This window comes from Ranitomeya variabilis, chromosome 2, assembly GCF_051348905.1.
Source record: "Ranitomeya variabilis isolate aRanVar5 chromosome 2, aRanVar5.hap1, whole genome shotgun sequence".
NCBI lineage: Eukaryota > Metazoa > Chordata > Amphibia > Anura > Dendrobatidae > Ranitomeya > Ranitomeya variabilis.
This window is the reverse complement of record NC_135233.1, coordinates 758502171-758523668: the sequence shown is the minus strand read 5'-3', so window position 1 is coordinate 758523668 and position 21498 is coordinate 758502171. Positions and strand designations below refer to the sequence as shown.

The following is a 21498-nucleotide window of genomic DNA, read 5'->3' as shown; positions in this document are numbered from 1 at the left end:
TATATATATATATATATATATATATATATATATATATATATATATATACACACACATACATACATACATACATATACATACATATACTCTCAAATGCTTCTGCGCTGCAGGGCATCAGACCAGCATCTGGCAGGCAGTGAAGGAGTCTCAAGTCCTGCTCTCTGCAGGCACTGCGAAGCCACCTTCCCTGAAGGACCCCGCAGCCATCTTGTGGACCATCAGGACAACACGATTGCAGGGAATGGGTTCCCCACGCGATGCTCCTCTATGTCGCGGTCACTACTGACTGCAGCATCAGAGGGGTTAAATGCCCGCGATCGGTGCTAGCACTGATTGTGGGCATTGCTGCAGGGTGTCAGCTCTCACACAGGGCTGACAATCGCACCTGATCGCCACGGCGCTCAGCGTGAGGCCGTGCGAGCAGTACATGTACAGCGCATATCAGGAAGGGGTTAAAATCTCAGAGTGGGAACTTAACCCAAGTCAGCAAATTAAATCTATGCTTGATATGAACTATGAACACGTGAAGTTTGGTCCAAAATGTGCGCTATTTTCAGGCTTTCTACTTGATAAATTTGACTATGACAGTCTCCTTGGTGACAACAACGACTTTTTTGCCATGCCTCTAATTTGTAGAGGACAATCAGACAACCAAAGAACCATAGCAGTAAGTTTAGGTTAATAGTGTAATATTATGCCAGGTTCATAAAGCAAACTTTAGATATGGATTATAATTTGTTTAAAGCATGACTTAATATTTTTGATGAGTTTATAGCCTTTGGCCAGTGTTTCTGCCCTTGAACGGTGTCTCACATAACAATGAGCTGCTTCTTATTAGTGAACTAATACAGTTGCGTCATCTTACATTCACACGGTATGTTCAAGTTGAAAAAAATCAGGCAATTTTACAGAGGTTTCGGAAAATCAAAGCTAAAAATAAATAAAACTCAAAGCATGGTAAACATACCCTTAATGTTCAAGGTGGGAACCTTCCTATTTCACAAAATTTAGCCATAATAATCATAACAAATGAATGGATCAATATCTTAAAAGTTTTGTACAAGGTAAATAGGAGGGGCAAATTTGAGGGGCCAAAAAGCCCCCTTTACTAGTGTTAGCTACTGTATTCTTCAGTTAATCAGCAGTTGCTCATACGTCCTCTCCTTCTGTGAGGCAAGCAATATGTGACACCAGAGTGCACAAAAATGAAAGCCTCCTGACAATTATTCTGGAAGCTTAGCACTGTGTGAAAGAAATGAAGAGTGGTACATACACTGGCATTCTACATAAGGCATTAGTGCAAAACTCCCCCCCCCCCAAAAAAAAAAATTGACCATATTTTTCAGATTATAAGACACACCTAGGTTTTAGAGGAGGAAATTAGAAAAAAAATTGAAGCAAAAAATGTGGTCAATTCTGTACTTATATCCCCTATGCTGGTATTAAGGGCCCCCATCTCTGTCCTGGTATGATTGGCCCCCATCTGGGTTCCTGCACGTGTGCCACTACTAAAAGGAAGAAATATTCATTACATTCCACGCCTATGGGAGTGGAATGCAGTGAATATTCATTGCCTTAAGTGACCGGCACACTCGAATGCCAGGCAGCTGCAGGTAGCCAGCTGCTGGGGATAATACTGTGCTCGCTATTAAAGAGAAATGAATATTCACTACTTTCCACGCCCATGGGCATGGAATGCAGTGAATATTAATTTCTCTTTAGCAGCGGGCACCGGAGTTTGCAGTAGTAGTGGCTCCTGCCCCCTATGACCCGCTGCTCCACCACTGACGCTCCCCCACCTCAGCCACATTAGGGACATACGGACTAGAAGATGCACCCCCCCAATTTTCCACCACATTTTTGGAGAAAAAAAAAAAAAGAGAGCATCTTATAGTCCGAAAAATACGGTATTTACAGAAACTCAAATTACAGAAATAATGAACAGTGCTAGTAGTACAAATGAAGGTTCTGTGAAGTCCTGGGAGAAAATATTAATATGAAAGATACTAAGTGGTCTGTTCTATAATGAGTACTCTGACTTTGAAGGGCTTATCAAGCAAAGAAATTTTTTTGAAAACCACTGTTGAATTATACCAAAAGGGTTACACTTATCTTACCGATCCACCATTACTTCAGTTACCCTGACAATCTATGTACTTTGTACTGGTACAGTAATGTGAAAGGCAGGTCTAAAGAAATATAGGTTTTTAGGGCATGATTAACACTGTGAATATTGGTAATTAACCAGTTTATCAAGGGAAGTGGATTCTAGAGAACTGGTGCAGCACAAGAAAAGTCTAAAAGACTGGAATGGGAGGTTTGCATTATGGAGGATCTTAATCTCGACTCATTAGCAGATTGGAGAAGATGGGAAGGAAGGTAGACAGAGATGAGGGAAGAGATGAAGGGTGGTGCAGAACTGTGGAGTTTTGAGTCTGAGTGATAACTATTTTGTACTCTATAACAGATGGGCAACCTGTGTAATGATTGACACAAGGTGGAGGCATCTGTGTAGAAGCTGGACAGAAAGAGGACCCTGGCTCCTGAATTCAGGATAGATTAGTAAGCAGGAGACCGATTAGCAGAGCGTTGCAGTAGACCAGATAAGAATAAATCAAAGCAACCGTAAGAGTTTTTGCAGTTTTAAGAGGCAGAAAAGGGCAGATTCTGGAGAGGTTTTTAAGACAATGGTGAATTGAGCGAGCAAGTAGAAATAGGGAGAAGTAAAGATCTAAGTCAAATATAATTCCAAGACAGCAGAGCACTGCTTCAGAGTTATGTTAGAACCACACATAGAAATAAAAATGCCAGGTTTAAGTGGGTTAGTAGAGGGAGGAAACATAAGAAATTTAGTTTTGGAAAGATTCCGTTTAAGACAGAAGGAGGACATGAAGTTAGAGACAGCAGACAATCACTGGTATTTTGTAGTAATGTCAGAAGAATTGTATAATTGGTTGTCATCAGTACAGAGAGGATACTAAAAACCAAATCTGTTAATGGTTCACCCAATAGTGGCAGCATATAGAGAAAAGAGGAGGGGACCCAAGACTGAACCCAAAAAAACTCAGACATTAAAGGGAAAGCAGAAGAGCAGCCAGCAAACAATACATTGGAGGCATGGTCAGAGGTGTAGGAGAACCAAGAGAGTGATTTCCTTTACACAGAGAAGCATAGTGGGAGGGAACTGGTGGTCCACAGTGAAGTTTGGTATTCTCTATTCATTCCTATACACTTGGTGCAGTTTGTCTACGCCTCTGATGGATCCAATATTAGAAAAAGTACTTTTTTCAAGTCAATTCTACTTTTGACAGCGTCACATGCCACATTTATACTGTTTAACAAGGCCACAGGTTAATGTCACCAGGCAGATGTCGATCAGTCATTCTATGGTCAGAAGAGCACTATAAGTCACCTAGAGAGAGGGTATTTTGGAAACCACCATGAATGCGAAGAACCCTACAAAAAGACAAGTGTGCGCATAGGCATACTATTTCCCCAAAGATATGGGAAACAGAGCAGGATATGCTTCTTACAATCAGCAAGGAGCAAAAGCAATGGGTTATCGGTGTCCTAATTCTTTTAATATTTGCCAGATCCCGCTTTGTGTGATGATAACAATGCTACAGGAACACAGAAAATTGTTTAATTAAGCTTTAATTGTTTTGTGAAGCTTGCATTAATCACAGAGTTTAAGTACCAGGCTTGGAATTATAATAATTCTGTAAAACAAATTTAAACTAGCTAAGTAGGTCAGCGCTGGGAACATGCAACATGGGACCTCTGGGAATTCATCTCTTAATGGCTATTTATGTGCAAATGAGCACCCTCTAACGATCCAAAATCCTGCGTAGCTGAAGGGCATTTCACTTAGCCAGGAGCACTGTTTAACACATAAAGACGTAAACTAAAGCGTTTTATTGGGAATATGGTATATTTTCTAACTTCTTCCTCTTTTCAGAGATACACCTTCTACTTTTATAGTAAAACAGATCACAAGTTAGCGATATGTTAGCCAAAACTGAAATTATCCAGAACAGGAGGAAAAGGTCTAGCTCAAACTGACAAGCTGGGAGTTGCTGCCAGAGCTATTAGCAACTTCTGGGATAGCTGATGGGCTGTAAAGCTTAATTTAGGCCAAAATCAGATACTATACCACTGCTTTGGATGGGAGTCATCAATCCACTGCCAAGTCAGGTTGGTAGCAGAGACATAGAAGGATAATATATCACAAAATGGAGTAAATATGTAGAGATGGTAGTGAAGGCGCACCTGTAGGCACACACACTATTGGACAAATGAAGCCAGTGCCCAGGTTCTTCCACACTCCGCCAAAGGAGCAAAGATTAACAATGATGAGGTCTGCAGGTTTATCCTTCAGATAGAGGCACAAATGGATCCCAGATGGAAGAGAAGAATAGGCAGGACAATGAGCGATAGTCTTTATGAAATAAATAGAAAATGTCCCCAACAACAGCGAGTTTCAACACAGTCAACTTTTTCAAGTATATGGAGATATATTTATATTCAGTGCCAAAAATACGGTCAGGCACCATCACTACAGCGCAGGGAAACCAGTTCCAAATAAAATCTTTGGTAAATGTTCTTGTTTTGTGCTGAAAGAAACCCTTTAAGTGCCAAGAAGTGCATCAGGTCCTCTCAGGATGAACCATCCTAAGCCAGAGTCTATATGGGCATGTAGGTCATAGAAAGTTGAATAAAATGATATCTTGATACCTGCTTAAAGGGAACCTGTCACCGGAATTTGGCGGGACCGGTTTTCGGTCATATGGGCGGGGTTTTCGGGTGTTTGATTCACCCTTTCCTTACCCGCTGGCTGCATGGTGGCCGCAATATTGGATTGAAGTTCAGTATGCTTTGCCCAACTGCAGGCTAAGCCGAAAAGCACTAGTGCGCATGCGCTGGCGCACTATGTTCCGGAACACAGCAAAATACCCCACCCATATGACCGAAAACCGGTCCCACCAAATTCCGGTGACAGGTCCCCTTTAATAAGATCTATGGGGTGGACACAGATCTCCCTGAGAATCTGCTTCCAGAGCTTGTTATAAAATGAAAGTGGGAGTTACCAGTGTGAGACATGTAGATCAGGAGAGCAGGCAGTCAGTCATTACTTTGTGACCATATAGACTGCTTAGCAGAGATGATACTAGCTAGTGACAGATTCCCTTTAATATTCAGATCTCCAGCACAACTGTATCATACGATTCTAATCCTGCACTTTGTGTCAGTGACCAGCTGCTCAGACACACTTGTGTAACACGCAAGGGCAGGGCCAGACGGTGCAGACGGTTTGGACCCGTTGAAGTGCTGAGGCACGAAACGATCGTTGTCCGCATTTTTTCTACACTCTCCCTTGCTTTTGTTATAATGTTGTCCGAATAAAGTTGTGACTTTTTGCATATACGGGTAAGTGCACTTTTTTATCTTTTCATGGACTTTGATGTATTACTTCGCAAGATGCACCCCGTAGCATAAAAAAGGATATAAAATCGGCTCACTAATTGGGTGATAAAAACGATAGAGTCTAGCCTAAAATAACAGCAGTGCGGAGGTTCACTTTTTTCTTCATTTAGAGGTAGCAGATAGGTCTAGCCTATAAATGTTTAAAAAATGTAGACGGAGAGGACCAAGTGGCCGCCTTACAGATTTGGTCGATGGTAGCATCTGCTCTCTCCGCCCAAGACGTCGCCATGGCCCTCGTGGAGTGGGCTTTCAGACCCTGTGGAACAACCCTGCCTGCACTACTATACGCTAGAATAATGGCCTCTCTCACCCATCTAGCTATAGTCTGTTTCGAGGCTTTAAGGCCCTTCCTTGACCCCTGGAATGAAACAAATAAAGCCCTCTGTTTCCTCCAGGATTTTGTCATCTCTAAATACTGTAGTATACATCTCCTGACATCTAGGCAATGGAGTCTTTCCTCTTTCTTGTTACTAGGATTGGGACAGAAAGAGGGTAGGGGTTATATCCTGAGCCCTATGGAATCTCGATACCACTTTGGGGAGATTTGCCGGATCTAATTTTAATACAACCCTATCGTCCATAATTTGTGTGTAAGGGGGGTCAGCTGACAACGCGTGTAAATCCCCCACCCTACGGGCCGATGTAATTGCCACTAACAAAGCTGTCTTTAATGTTAGTACTTTATCTGATGTTGTATTTAACGGCTCAAAGGGGCTTTCTGTCAAAGCTGTTAACACTAAATTTAGATCCCATGGTGGAGGAGTAGGGGATGGAACAGAGTCAGCTCTACTACAGGCTCGGATAAACCTCACCACCCACCTATTGCTTGCCAGGTCACAGTTGAATAAGGCTGCTAAAGCTGAAATGTGTACTTTGAGGGTACTAACAGCTAACCCCAGATCTAAGCCCTTTTGCAGGAACTCCAGTATTGCCACTATCGGGACCTCCCCTTCCCATATTGGCCCTGAGCTGGACAGGAATTTCTTCCATATTCTCCCATAGATCTTTTTCGTTACTGGTTTTCTGCTACTGAGCAAGGTGGATATTAAACCAGCTGAGAACCCTTCTTTCTCTAACAACGACCGTTCAAATGCCAGGCTGTCAAATGTAGCCTGGAATTCTGCGGGTGACTGAAGGGACCTTGTGTTAGAAGGTCCTGGTCTTCCGGGAGAACCCACGGGTCCGTCACTGACATCACTCTCAGCCAGTAACACCACTTTTCAGCCAGAAGGGAGCTATTACAATTACCCTGGCCTTGTCCTCCCTGATCTTCAGAACTGCTGGGATTAAACATATCGGTGGGAAGGCATACAGGAGTCCTGACGTCCATTCTATGCTGAAGGCGTCTACTGCCAACGGCCTGTCTGCTGGGTTCAGGGAGCAGAACTTTTGAACTTTTTTGTTGGCTTTTGAGGCAAAGAGGTCTACACTGGGTTTTCCCCACATGTGCACTATCTGTTGAAAAATTGACTTTTTTAGGGACCATTCCCCTTGCCTTAAGTGGTTCCTGCTTAAAAAGTCTGCCTTTATATTGTCCACACCTCGGATATGCAGGGCCGATAATGAAAGGAAATGCCTTTCGGCTAGAGTCATGAGTCTTTTGGTTATGTGCATCAGTGACCGAGAACGGGTACCCCCCTGGTGGTTCACGTATGCGACCGCTGTTCGGTTGTCCGATAGGACTCTCACATGATGCACTGTCAAGTGTGGAAGTAATCTCTCTAGCGCCTTTTCGATTGCTAGGAGTTCCCACTCGTTTGAGGATAGATTTTTCTCCTCTTGAGCCCAGGGATCTTGGACCCATAGTGTGTCTGAGTGAGCTCCCCACCCCCATGGACTGGCGTCCGTTGTGATTACTTTGAAGGCTGTGTATGTCCAGGGAACTCCTCTCGGAGATGACTATCTGTAACCACCATCTGAGTGTTTGGAGTACAGAGAGTGGGAGAATGAGCTTCTGCTCTAGCTGCCCCTGAAATTCCAGGTCTTTCTGCAGCACACACTATTGCAGTTCTCTTGCATGGAACTGGGCCCATTTTACTGCCGGTATGCAGGAGGTTAGGGACCCCAACACCGACATGGCTCTTAAAGTCATCTCTGGTTTTTTTAATGTGGTCATAATCATTTGTTTGATCTTTTCCTCTTTTTCCTCTGGGAGGCGACATTCCTGCGCCACGGAGTCTACCGTTATCCCTAGGAAATTCTGGACCATTGCTGGCTCTAGTTTGGATTTCTTGAGGTTCAGTTGCCATCCTAGTGTCTGTAGAGTGTCCATCACTATTCTGACCTGCTCCTGACAGTGAGAAAAGTTTTTCCCCACTATCAGGAAGTCGTCTAATTATCAGAGTATCTTTTTCTCTGAGATGTGCTGTGATCTCTGCAATCAGTTTTGTAAATACCCGTGGGGCTGTTGCTATCCCAAAGGGCAAAGCCCTGTACTGAAAGTGACATAGCTGGGACCCCATCTGAACTGCCACTCTGAGAAACTGACGATCTTGTTGTCTGATTGGGACATGATAATAAGCGTCCTTGAGGTCTAGGACGGACATGTAACACTGAGGATATATGAGCTTCACTGCTGATTTTATTGTTTCCATTTTGAACGATGGAATTATTAGATATTTATTGAGGCCCTTTAGATTTATTATTGTCTTCCAAGAATTGTCCGTTTTTTTTTATGAGAAAAAGGGGGGAGTAAAACCCTTTCATCCTTTCCTCTATTGGAACTTTTTCCAAGACGTGTTTGTCTAGGAGTGATATTATTTCTCCTTCCAGACTGTGTTGTTTCTCTTGGGAGGACTGTACCGGGGTCTGCATGTATCTTCTTGGAGGCCAGTGGTGGAATTTTAGTTTTAGGCCTGATCCTATAATCTGACGGATCCATACGCTGGATGAGATCCTCTCCCAGGCTGGAAGTGAGAGAGCCTCCCTCCCACCTGAGAAGGACCGTCACTGGGAGGTTTTCTTGGTGTCCCTGGGGGAGTTGCCAAAATAGAAGCCTTTTCCTCCCCTGGACCGCTTATCGAAGTTGCTCCTGTCTCGGTCTCTATACTGCTGCCTTCGGAATTTTCGGCCCCTCTGAAAGGAGCGCCGAACGGGCTGAAATGGCTGCTTTGGAAAATTTGTCTTTTTGTCACCAGCTTTCTCCAACACTTCGTCTAATGCCGGTCCAAACAGAAAGTTCCCCTCACATGGCAAAGAGCAAAGCTTCATCTTTGCCTGTGTATCTCCTGGCCAGCATTTAAGCCATACCGCACGGCGTCCTGTGTTGGCTAAAGCTGCTGACTTTGCTGCCAGTCTAGCAGAGTCTGCTGATGCTTCAGCTAGAAACACTGCCACTGCTCTCATGGTTGGTATTGTCTCTAGGATAGTTTCTCTGGGAACTTTTTGTTCTACCTGTTCTTCCAGGTTGTCTATCCAGATTTTTAGGGATCTGGCTACACAAGTGGCAGCGATAGCTGGCCTTAGTGCTCCTGCCGAGGCCTCCCATGCTGTCTTTAGGCAACTATCCATCTTTCTATCCAGAGGTTCTTTTAGAGAACCTAAATCCTCGAATGGCAGGGAGGATTTTCTGGCAACTTTTGAAACTGCCACATCAATTTTTGGGGCTCTATCCCAAGATGAGGACGCCTCCTCCTCCTCAAAAGGATATCTTCTCTTTAGGGAGGTGGTTATTTGGGACCTTTTTTCCGTTTTTTGCCATTCCGTTTTAATCAGTTCTTGTAGCTGTTCATTAATAGGGAATGACCTCCGTTTTCTCTTTTGCAGACCACTGAACATAAGTTCTTGTGCTGTCTTTTTTTGCCTTCTCGTCCAACAGCCCCATGGTAGAGCGAACAGCTTTTATAAGCTTATCCGTAGCCTCTGCTGGAAATGTATCTTCCTCCTCTGAGCTACTATCTGAGCAATGAGCTGTATCTTAAGGTACCTTCACACTGAACAACTTAACAACGATAACGATAGCGATCCGTGACGTTGCAGCATCCTGGATAGCGATATCATTGTGTTTGACACGCAGCAGCGATCAGGATCCTGCTGTGACATTGTTGGTCGGAGCTAGAAGGCCAGCACCTTATTTCGTCGCTGGCTCACCCGCTGACATCGCTGAGTCGGCGTGTGTGACGCTGATTTAGCGATGTCTTCACTGGTAACCAGGGTAAACATCGGGTTACTAAGCGCAGGGCCGCGCTTAGTAACCCGATATTTACCCTGGTTACCAGTGTAAATGTAAAAAAACCAAACACTACATACTTACATTCCGGTGTCTGTCGCGTCCCCCGGCGTCCGCTTCCCTGCACTGTGTCAGTGCCGGCCGGCCGTAAAGCAGAGCACAGCGGTGACGTCACCGCTCTGCTTTACGGCCGGCGCTTACATAGTGCAGGGAAGCGGACGCCGGGGGACGCGACAGACACCGGAATGTAAGTATGTAGTGTTTTTTTTTTTTTTACATTTACACTGGTAACCAGGGTAAACATCGGGTTACTAAGCGCGGCCCTGCGCTAAGTAACCCGATGTTTACCCTGGTTACCCGGGGTCTTCGGCATCGTTGGTCGCTAGAGAGCTGTCTGTGTGACAGCTCTCCAGCGACCACACAACGACGAAACAGCGACGCATCATTGTCTATATCGCTGCAGCGTCGCTTAATGTGACGGTACCTTTAGTCTTCTCCTGACTCTGAAGAATCCCTTTGAGATGCTACTGAGGGGCTGGATCTGTCCCTAGACAGATGGTATCTGTGTCGGCTGTCTGCAATGCTTTTACAGACCTACAGACCTCTGATTGGATCAGTGATCTTAGACTCTCTGTAAAGGAGGGTGTTTCCTCCGCTACCGTCTTGTTAATGCAATCCTGACACAGATTTTTATTCCAGGATGGTTTCAATGCTTTTTTGCATAAGGGACATTCCTTGTTTTTAGCCTTCAATTTACACTTCTTGGGGACCTCCTATACTCCACCCCCCCAAATGTATGTAAGAAAAGAGGGGAGAGGCGGAGATAAGAGAAGAGAACAGAACAGACATTAGCGTGCTGGACTTTCTCGAGGTTCACTCACCACTCGGACGCTTTCAAAATACGGGTACCGGATCCGGAGGTTGGCTGGTTCTCTCCGTGTCTCCCAATGAGACCAGGGACCCCTCCTTGGCATGGCGATCCGTCCGTACGCTGTCCGAGCGGCATCTACTGCTGCCATGGCGGATCTGGCTCTTCTCACTTGAGCGAGACCGCCTCTCCTGCACCTCTTGCTGTGGCATTAAATGTTCTGGTGAAAAGCTCTCCATTTTACACACTACCACGTAACAAGAGCAGTCACAATCAACCTGGCCTGGTTTAGTGACACAGGGCAGCACTCCTGGTTCGTTTAAATAGATTCACTTCCCCCTTTTTTTATTTAATGGATCACCTGGTTGATCCTGCCATTACTGGTCGCTTCAGCAGTCAGGTGCATGCGTGCACCTGTCTTGATTGATTACCTGGCTGATCGTGCCTGCACCACTTCTGGTGCATGTGATGCAATCAATCACCTGGTTGATCCTGCGTCTGTCAGCTGCCAGCGCGACGCCATACACTCATGCATAAGCGCGCACCCGGCAACCACTTCCGGTGCGTGCTTCTTAATCCACCATTCATCTGGTTGATCCTGCCTCTACCCGAACACTGGTGGTCCTGCGCACGCACCCGGTCCTTACTTCCGGTGCGCGCTGCTGTACTGTGCTCCAGGCGTGCATCACTTCCGGTGCGCGACGCCTTTTTCGATCCCCCTGCCCCTTACAAATGTTCCGAGTGCTGCCGCCGGGTAATGTGCGCACGCGCGTACCTCCACTTTCGGGTACCCGGCGCCGGCTGGAGGGAGGCTCGCAGTGCTGACGGTGTCCACGCCACGGATGTCAGGAAGGCAGCGCAGCACTTACCCTCAGCGTCCCTCACCACCAGACACTGCTCCATGCTTCTCCCTTCTCAGGTACCGACTAGGAAGGAGGGGAGGGGAGGGGGAGACCTGCTCTTAATGCTCGACAGGGAGGCCCCCAACCTCCGAGGAGACTTACCCAGCCCGGGCACCGATGTGCCTTACGGGCTGCATAGCCACCTTTGGTCAACAGGGGGGGCACCATAAAAGTGACCCCCGTGGACAGCAGGATTTTAAATCAACAGGGGGGAAACACTACCTGCGGCCCCCGAGGATAATTTTTACCCAGGCATTGCCTCACGGGTTGTGGCCATGCTTCGCTCAGGGGGGGCATGGAATACATGACCCCCGAGGCGACTATCGATACCTGGTGACGGGTGCAGCAGACCAGCGCCTGCCCAAATCCACCCGACCCAGGCATCCTCTTCTGTCTTCATCAGAAGTCTTCATCTTGAGGGTTCCCTGTCAAGGACAGGAAACCAACTGATGTGGAGAGAGGAGCCGCCCCTTTTATCTTGAAGGTTTCCTGTCCTTGATGGGCGGATCCCCTCTCTCGTGGTGCCATCACGTATGATGGAAAAAAACAGATAATTTTATATACGGTAGGTTAAAACTAGCCAATAGCTGTTCATTTCTATCCTCGTCTTCATCATGCACATTTCCCTTTCCCCGTAGATACAAATACAGTGTATCTTGACTTGGTGGATGTGATTTTGGAGTTTGTTAGTTTTTCCCCCTGTTCCCTTTCATCCTTACAACACTCAGGGTATCTGCACACGTCCGGATTTCTTGCAGAAATTTCCTGAAGAAAACCAGAAATTTTCTGCAAGAAATCCGCATTTTTTTTTTTTTGCGTTTTTTTTTCCGTTTTTTTTAGCATTCTGCAAGCGTAATTAGCTTGCAGAATGCTAAAGTTTTTCAAGCGATCTGTAGCATCGCTTGGAAAACTGACTGACAGGTTGGTCACACTTGTCAAACATACTGTTTGACAAGTGTGACCAACTTTTTACTATAGATGCTGCTTATGCAGCATCTATAGTAAAAGATAGAATGTTTAAAAATAATTAAAAAAATAAAAAAAATGGTTATACTCACCCAGACGATCTCCTCAGCGGCGTCCGTTCCTCTTCCTATAGCTGGTGTGTGCGCGCAGGACCTTCCATGACGTCGCGGTCATGTGAGCGGTCACGTGAGCGGTCACATGACCGCTCACGACCAATCACAAGACAGTGACGTCATCACAGGTCCTTCACCGCACACCAGCTATAGGAACCGAAGAGGCAGCATGCAGCGGTGAGGCGGGAACACTGCGGGGGACATCGAAGGTGAGTATAGGGCTATTTTTTATTTTAATTCTTTTTTTTTTTTTTTTACCAATTATATGGTGCCCAGTCCGTGGAGGAGAGTCTCCTCTCCTCCACCCTGGGTACCAACCGCACATAATCTGCTTACTTCCCGCATGGTGTGCACAGCCCCGTGCGGGAAGTAAGCAGATCAATGGACTCCTAGGTGTGCGGAATCCCCGCAATTCCGCATTTTTAATGAACATGTTGCTTTTTTTTCCCGCGATGCGATTTTTTCGCGGAAAAAATCGCAACATTTGCACAAAAAATGCGGAATACACTGTAAATAATAGGAGGCATATGTTAGCGTTTTTTTCGCGTTTTTATCACGTTTTATAAAAAAACGCTAAAAATCCTGAACGTGTGCACATGGCCTCAGTGGTACTTTTACAGACAGGGAATCTGTTTACACTAGATAAATAAGTCTGGTGACGACTGTATACGTTTCCAACAACTAATTGTATATAAAGAAAATAAATCAGTCAAACAAAATTACCACATTATTTAGGCTAGGGGGGCTAATTGCCTTCATTGCACAGCGGCATTTTATTAAGAAGGCTTAAATATCCTGAAGCACCTCTCTATCACCAGAAGCTGAAGAGACTGCATCAACGGCTCCTCGGCACCGCCAAGCAGTTAGCAGCCGGCTTTAGACTACTGTCATTATAAAAGCAAGATGACACTGTTCTCTAATCCAGCCAAAGCTGATAAGTACCATCAACCTGTCACTTCCTACACTTCAAAATTCTTCCATCTCAGCTTCAAAGAGTTTTTACATTTCGATTTCTTTTGCTGGCAGCCTCTCATTCTCCCACGGTGCTCTAATGCAGCATTTGCACACCAGGGTGACTCCCCACCTGAATAGCAGGTCATCCCCTGCTCACTGAGCTCATCTGTGGCCCATGTGCTAGGCAATTTAGATCCAATCAGCCCTTATTTAGCTCAAGAGTAATGAGCAGCATAGTGACACAGAGTTAAGCCTGACCCTCAGGACACTGCTCATCAAGCAGTAAAACTGTGACAAAATCATTCATCTTCTACCCGCTGGCAAGAAATAATACTCACATTCTCTGTATTACTTTTCAAGATACAAAAAAAAATAAAAAAAACGCTCCTGAATTTTCATGATGTGAGACATTAATTTGCAGAGAGCTGAATTCCCTTAAACCCCCTACCGCTATCTGCTCACCAGGGGAAATAGGCCTTAGGAGACTGAAATGGAATAAAGAAAATTGCTCCAGCTTTCTTTTCATTTTAAATAAGCCTTGCATCTGACATGCAGAAAACACCGGGAAGATTCCAAAAGAAATTAGAAATTCTTGTAATATCCAAAAGGAGAATATCGTAGGTTAAACTTTAGAAGAAAAAGTCTGTCATCCAGACTGTACGTACTCACACACGGACCCACATACACGTCCATCATTAATGTTCTTAAACAACACAACACATTGATGACTCTGTCACTGTCCGTTCTTATGCAGCCAGGTGACTTTATACTAGAAACCTTACTTTTCGGGCATACATTTTACAGGTCATTTACAGCAGCCAGCAACGTAAACTATTCACGTTTTCATTATTGTTGCCGTAGCCCAGGGATGTCATCTATACAATTTTATATAAAAAAAAAGAGAAAACGCAATGGTGCAGAGGGATGACAAGGTGGGCAGGCACTAAAGGAACCATTGCCCCTATCGCCAAAGTCTACCGAGGTGCAAATTCCTTACCACCCCCGAGGGAGCAGCCACTACCGTCAAAGTGATCCGCGAGTGCCTGCTCAACACAGCTTGTTGTCACGGTTGCTGCCTATGCAGAGAGTAGCATTTTGCGACAAACTAATCTAGACTGTTGCATACTGCATAAGCAGCAGCTGACATGATAGTAATGAGTGAGCTGCTCATCTTCCAAGAATTGCTCTAACTAGGATAGGAATTGTTTAGGATTAGGCTTTGTGCTAGGGTAATAAAATTGTTGCATTAAAAATTGTACTAGAAATCTAAAAAGATAACATTTTAAAAGTAAGAAGTTATGTCCAACTTCATCAAAAAGCAGAACACAACTAGGTTAAAGTGCAAACTATAATTGCAATAGCATTTTTCTCAAATTACAATACATGTGTCTGTGGAATAAAGTGCTCAATACCAGAGTGGTGAAAAAGTTTTATGGCTAACCACTAATCTCACCTAGAGTCGCTAAAGAAATGACATTCATTATTGGATGTCAGGCTCTTTATATTCCCCTTCTCTCTCTCTCATCTGCATGATGATATCTTGAAATAAGGTTGCCTTGTTTTTTTTATTCATTTTTTTATATAGATTTTTGCTGTCCTCTTTTTCCCCTAGCCCCGCGGTTTTTTTTTTTTTTTCAGAACTCTACAATGGACATTTATGCCATCATTTGTCATTTCCAGGGCTGAGGAGTCATTGTCCCTTTTTCATTGAGTCGAAGTCGGTATAACATGGTCAGACTCATAAAATATATAACAATTGGGTACAATAGTACAATGCAGGATGTGCTATAAAGATTTTGGGAAAGTTATGAAATGTCCTATATATGTGGAGATGAATCTGTGCTGCACTTTATGTACATGCTCAGTAGTGACCAGTGCTGTGGAGATGAATCTGTGCTGCGCTTTATGTACATGCTCAGTAGTGACCAGTGCTGTGGAGTCGGAGGGGAGATGAATCTGTGCTGCACTTTATGTACATGCTCAGTAGTGACCAGTGCTGTGGAGATGAATCTGTGCTGCACTTTATGTACATGCTCAGTAGTGACCAGTGCTGTGGAGATGAATCTGTGCTGCGCTTTATGTACATGCTCAGTAGTGACCAGTGCTGTGGAGTCGGAGGTGAAATGAATCTGTGCTGCACTTTATGTACACGCTCAGTAGTGACCAGTGCTGTGGAGTCGGAGGTGAGATGAATCTGTGCTGCACTTTATGTACATGCTCAGTAGTGACCAGTGCTGTGGAGTCGGAGGTAAGATGAATCTGCGCTGCACTTTATGTACACGCTCAGTAGTGACCAGTGCTGTGGAGATGAATCTGTGCTGCGCTTTATGTACATGCTCAGTAGTGACCAGTGCTGTGGAGATGAATCTGTGCTGCGCTTTATGTACATGCTCAGTAGTGACCAGTGCTGTGGGGTCGGAGGGGAGATGAATCTTTGCTGCACTTTATGTACATGCTCAGCTGTGACCGGTGCTGTGGGGTCGGAGGTGAGATGAATCTCTGCTGCACTTTATGTACATGCTCAGTAGTGAGGCAGTGCTGTGGAGATGAATCTGTGCTGCACTTTATGTACATGCTCAGTAGTGAGGCAGTGCTGAGGAGTTGAAGTCAGGGAAATTGAGGGGTCGGAGTCAGAGAAATTGAAGGGTCAGAGAGGTTTGACTTATCGACTCCACAGCCAGCGTCATTTCTATCTCGCATTGGTCTATATCCTCTTTAATCCTGATCTGATCCTCTTTAATCCTGATCTGACCTGGAAGTTTATAACTTGTTTAACTATTCTCTTCATTTTTTCCACTAAAAACTGAAATTTGAAAACAGAGAACAAGAGAAAAAGAACCAGCTGTAAAGCTCTTATAATAGTGCTCGTTACTTGAGTTTGCCTACAGTGCTCGGGTTTGCACAGAGCATCACGGGTGCTCGAGTGACATGTTTGTGTCCCCCGAGGCTGCCTATTTTGCAGCTATTGGACATCCACAAAACACGGGAGGATTCCACGTGTACGTCAGTCAATCCCCCCAATGTTTTGTGGTTGTCTAACAGTCGCAAAACATGTGGGCGCAGGGACTCGAACTTGTCACTCAAGCACCCGCGATGTTCTGTGCATACCTGAGCACCATAGACAAACTCTAGTAACTAGCACTCATTACTAATAATAATGTGAGAGCTATTCACACCCTGCTCATAGGTGAAGCCACAGTGGCTCAGTGGTTAACGCTGTTGCTTTGCAGCCAGCACTGAGGTTCTGTGTTCAAATCCCACCAAGGTCCACAGCTGCAAGGAGTTTAGTATGTTCTAGTATTTATGTGGGTTTCCTCTGGGTACTCAGATTTCCTCCCACACTCAAAAGACATACAGATTGGAAATTTATATTGTGAGCTCCATAAGGGACAGTGAGGATGTCTGTAAATTTATCTGCAATACGAGCAACAGGGCAATGCATCTTCTAAATAAATGTCAATTTCATGATTCTACACTTTGCACAATTCTGGTGACTAATGTGTCATATACCATCTGTATGGAGAAAGATTTTTACCTATAATCTTTAGGATTCATTACAGTTTCCCAATGTCTAAATTAAATGCTCACCATGATTTTTGCAAAAGTTGTCGAGAAATGAAAATAAAAAAATGATATAGACACACAAATTAATCCTACATTTAGTGCTTATTTTAAGTAAAAAGAAAAAAAGACTTACAACAAAAACATTTGCGCTTTTCTGTTACCTGAGTCTTGCAATGGCTGTCTGCAGAAAATGAAGAACAGCACTCAACTCTGACTCCCGACACGCTGGCAGCAACATACTGAAACCATCATTCAGTAACTTTTCTTCTGAAAGTTGTAAAAGACTGCTTGTCTCAAAAACCTCTTGGACGCCATCGACATATGTGGAAAGCAGGGTCCAGTGTGTATGTTTCTGGCCATAGTCCCCTTTAGAAACCAGGAACTCTTTGGCAGTTTCGCGAAAGCTGTGGGAAAGGTTTTCAGCCAAAACACTTAGATCCATGTTTTTCTCCACATAAATTAGTATGAAGGCAAAATTGCCTCTCCATATTAGAGCTTGCTGAGCAGAACTAAGATGGGAAGGAACTAGAAAACGTAAGAGGTCCAAAACACGGCTTGTGACATCTTCAGTCTCTGCTAAAGTAGCCAGTAACAGAAAAAGCGTAAAAAAGTTCTGCAAGCCAACTTCTGTGAGCTCCTGCATTTTCCTTTGATGGAATTTGGAGTAGATTCTGTCAAAGAATCAGATATGTCCAGTCAATATATATTCTAGCGTAGAGAAGAATACAACATAGTAAAGTCATGAACAATAGAAGAACATAGAACACAATCCGTGCAATGAATCAGATCAGATAGAAACTCTACATGTAGCATTTCCGCCTGAATCAGTAAGAACAAAATTAGATAAAAGGATAAAGTAATTTGTACGAAATTGACCAATTTTATAAATGACAGCCAATACCCAAATAAAAGGACTATCATGACGAGGAACAGCATTAACAACCAAGCAGGTACTCAACAGGTTGAAGAATACAGACCTGCCTTTAATTTGCTTCCAAGGATGAGCACCGGCACTATCCTTGGCTTTTTTCATTAGCCGGGCCAAGATGCGTAAGAAGATAAGGTAGCTGTTATCAGACTTGTACAAGTCGGGACTCTGATCCTCTGCACAACAGCTTTTCACAACTTCCAGCATGGAAAAAGGCGTTTTACTGACACTGGCCAGGGATTTTAATCCTAGCCAGGATATGTTAAACAAACAGTTCTAGAACAAAAAAAGGGCAAGACAACATTTAGTGATTCAAAAGTAAGAAAACCAGAAGAAAGACTATATTTAGCTGGTAAACTGAGGAATGTAAAACGAATACCGTATATACTCGAGTATAAGCCGACCCGAGTATAAGCCGAGACCCCTAATTTTGCCATAAAAAACTGGGAAAACTTAATGACTCGAGTATAAGCCTAGGGTGGAAAATGCAGCAGCTACCGGTAAATGTCAAAAATAAAAATAGATACCAATAAAAGTAAAATTAATTGAGACATCAGTAGGTTAAGTGTTTTTGAATATCCATATTGAATCAGGAGCCCCATATAATGCTCCATACAGTTCATGATGTGCCCCATAAGATGCTCCATACAAAATACACCCCATATAATGCTGCACAAATGCTGATTATGGCCCTATAAGATGCTCCATACAGACATTTGCCCCATATTAGGGCATGTTAGGTTAGGCTATGGGTTGAACTAGATGGACTTACAGTCTTCCTTCAACCTTAATAACTATGTAACTATATATAATGCTCCACAAATGTGGATTATGACCCCATAAGATTCTCCATACAGTCATTTGAACCATGTAATGCTCCATAAATGCTGATTATGGCCCCATAAGATGCTCCATACAGTCATTTGCCCCATGTAATGCTCCATAAATGCCGATTATGGCCCCATAAGATGCTCCATACAGTCATTTGACCCATGTAATGCTCCATAAATGCCGATTACGGCCCCATAAGATGCTCCATACAGTCATTTGCCCCATATGCTGTTGCTGCGATAAAAAAAAAAATCACATACTCACCTCTCGTCGCTCAGGCCCCCGGCAATTGCTATATTCTCCTGTCCCAAGTTCCACCGCCGGCAGCTGCCGCTACGTTCCCCGTCCACTGCACTGACTGTTCAGGCAGAGGGCGGCGCGCACTAATCGCGTCACCACACCCTCTGACCTGAGCGTCAATGCAGAGGATGCAGAAGACGCAGCGGCGCCGGCGGTGGAACGGGGAGCAGGTGAATATCGCGCACTGCTTATACTCACCTGCTCCTGGCGCGGTGTCCCTGCTTCCCCGGCGCTGACAGCTTCTTCCTGTAGTGAGCGGTCACATGGTACCGCTCATTACAGTAATGAATATGTGGCCCCACCCCTATGGGAGTGGAGTCGGGTCCATATTCATTACTGTAATGAGCGGTACCATGTGACCGCTCACTACAGGAAGAAGCTGTCGGTGTCGGGGAACAAGGGACCGCGCCAGGAGCAGGCGAGTATGATTAGACAGCTGCCACTTCCCCTCCCCTAGCGACCCCTGGGTATGACTTGAGTATAAGCCGAGAGGGGCAATTTCAGCCTAAACAAATGGGCTGAAATTCTCGGCTTATACTCGAGTATATACGGTAATTATGTACATTCTAAAAGATGACCTTCACCATTGCATGTGTACGTCCATGTGTCTGGTACTGCTGTTCGGCCCTACGAGACAATTTGTACAGTTTTATGTCCTGAAGTGAAGCGTTCAGCTTCAGTTGGAGATGCTGGATCTTAGGAAACGTCATCTGCTGCTGCATGCAGGCAGGAGGATAACATTCCCCTGTAACTGGGGCTTATACACCAGCACATGTTACAGGGGAAATCACCATTTAAAAATAAATAAATTAAAATAAAAGTATTAGGCCATGTTCACAGTTTGCGGGTTTTACCGCGGATCCGCAGCGTTTCTGCAGCTGTGGGTCCGCAGCAGTTTCCATTGCGTTTACATTTACATGTAAACCCTATGGAAACCGCAATCCGCTCAGCACATGCTGCGGGAAAAACTGCGCAGAAACGCAGAGGTTTACATTCCGCAGCATGTTACTTCTTTTGTGCAGAATCGTGGCGATTCTGCACACATAGGAATGCATTGATCCGCTTACTTCCCGCATGGGGCTGTGCCCACGATGCGGGAAGTAAGCGGATCATGTGCAGATGATACCCAGGGTGGAGGAGAGGAGACTCACCTCCAGGCCCTGGGAACCATATTTGTGTTAAAAAAAAGAAATAAAATAAAAAAAATAATGATATACTCACCTCTCAGCGCTGCACGCGGCCGTCCGGTCGCAGGGTTGCTGTGCGAGCAGGACCTGCGGTGATGTCGCGGTCACATGACCGTGACGTCACGAAGGGTCCTTCTCGCACAGCATCTTTGGAACCAGACCGCCGCGTGCAGCGCCGAGGAGATCGTGACTTCAGAGGGTGAGCATAAACCATTTTTTTTTTTATTTTTAACATTACTATTGATGCTGCATATTGCTGCATATGCAGCATCAATAGTATAGGAGTAATCCCGCAGCGGAAACCGCCAGACAAACCGCGATAAATCTGCAGGGATAACCGCAGCGGTTTTGCCCTGCAGATTTATCAAATCCGCTGCGGGAGAACCCGCAGAGACCCTTCCTATGTGTGCACATAGCCTTAATATGTTAAAATGCCTCCTCCTCCCCTGACAAAGATCTTATGAGGGGGCACAATGTGAAAAATAAATAGCCCCTCCTGGGGGAAAAAAATTCAGCATCTAAAAATTATTTCTTTGGAAAGAGAAACGCAATTAATTTTTTTTTTTAGCAATCTTTTGTGGTGATTAAAAAAAACAAAAAAAAAAACGACCACACATTTCCTAGTTTTCTTTTAATTTGCCAACTCCATATCAGCAAAACGAATGCAATAATAACATGAAAATTAAAACCCACATATTGTGGGGAAAAAAAAATCTAATTTATTGAAATGCCCAATAAGCATGTACAATAAAGCATAAAAATGTCAGAAACGGGGGAAAATGGTCTATAATATTTGTGCTTTTTTTTATAATTAAAATCAGCCTAAAATATGAAATATTCTATTTTTCAAACTGGTCACTAAAAGGCACACAACAGGCTGACCCTGCTTATAGACACTCAGGAGAGCACAAAACTTTTTTTTGTGTGTTACCAATGACTCTAAAGTACATTTTCATATTACCATAAAAACATATACTGAATACATTTTTCTATCTTGCTACGCTTTCCTAAAACATTTATAGTTGCTACAGCTCACCAGATTTTTGCTGTAATACTCCCACAGTATAGTGGCTACTGTTAGATTTGGTTCCCAGACGTCACATAACGACAGGCAGCACTGTAGATGCATCCGCAGTTGGTCCTCCAGGATTCCAGACTGGAAAGTATAACCACAATAGGATAATTATTACTACCTTTAGCACGGTTCTTAACAATTGTACACAAAAGATACAC

At 44.4% G+C, this 21498-nt stretch overlaps 1 protein-coding gene and 1 long non-coding RNA gene across 3 annotated transcripts in view; one reads left to right on the top strand and one right to left on the bottom strand.

Moving 5' to 3' along the window:
• The window catches only part of MMS22L (MMS22 like, DNA repair protein), a 125650-nt gene that overhangs the window by 39128 nt on the left and 65024 nt on the right, over window positions 1–21498 (bottom strand). For both annotated transcript variants that reach the window (XM_077289684.1, XM_077289685.1), the window contains 3 exons: window positions 21302–21421; window positions 17997–18223; window positions 17181–17690 (listed from right to left, as the gene is read on the bottom strand). In XM_077289684.1, coding sequence (XP_077145799.1) covers window positions 17181–17690; window positions 17997–18223; window positions 21302–21421 — 857 coding nt within the window. The remainder of the gene's footprint in view (window positions 1–17180; window positions 17691–17996; window positions 18224–21301; window positions 21422–21498) is intronic.
• Window positions 1–21498, top strand: part of LOC143807772 (uncharacterized) — a 58873-nt gene that overhangs the window by 28589 nt on the left and 8786 nt on the right. The gene's annotated exons all lie outside the window — the stretch shown is intronic.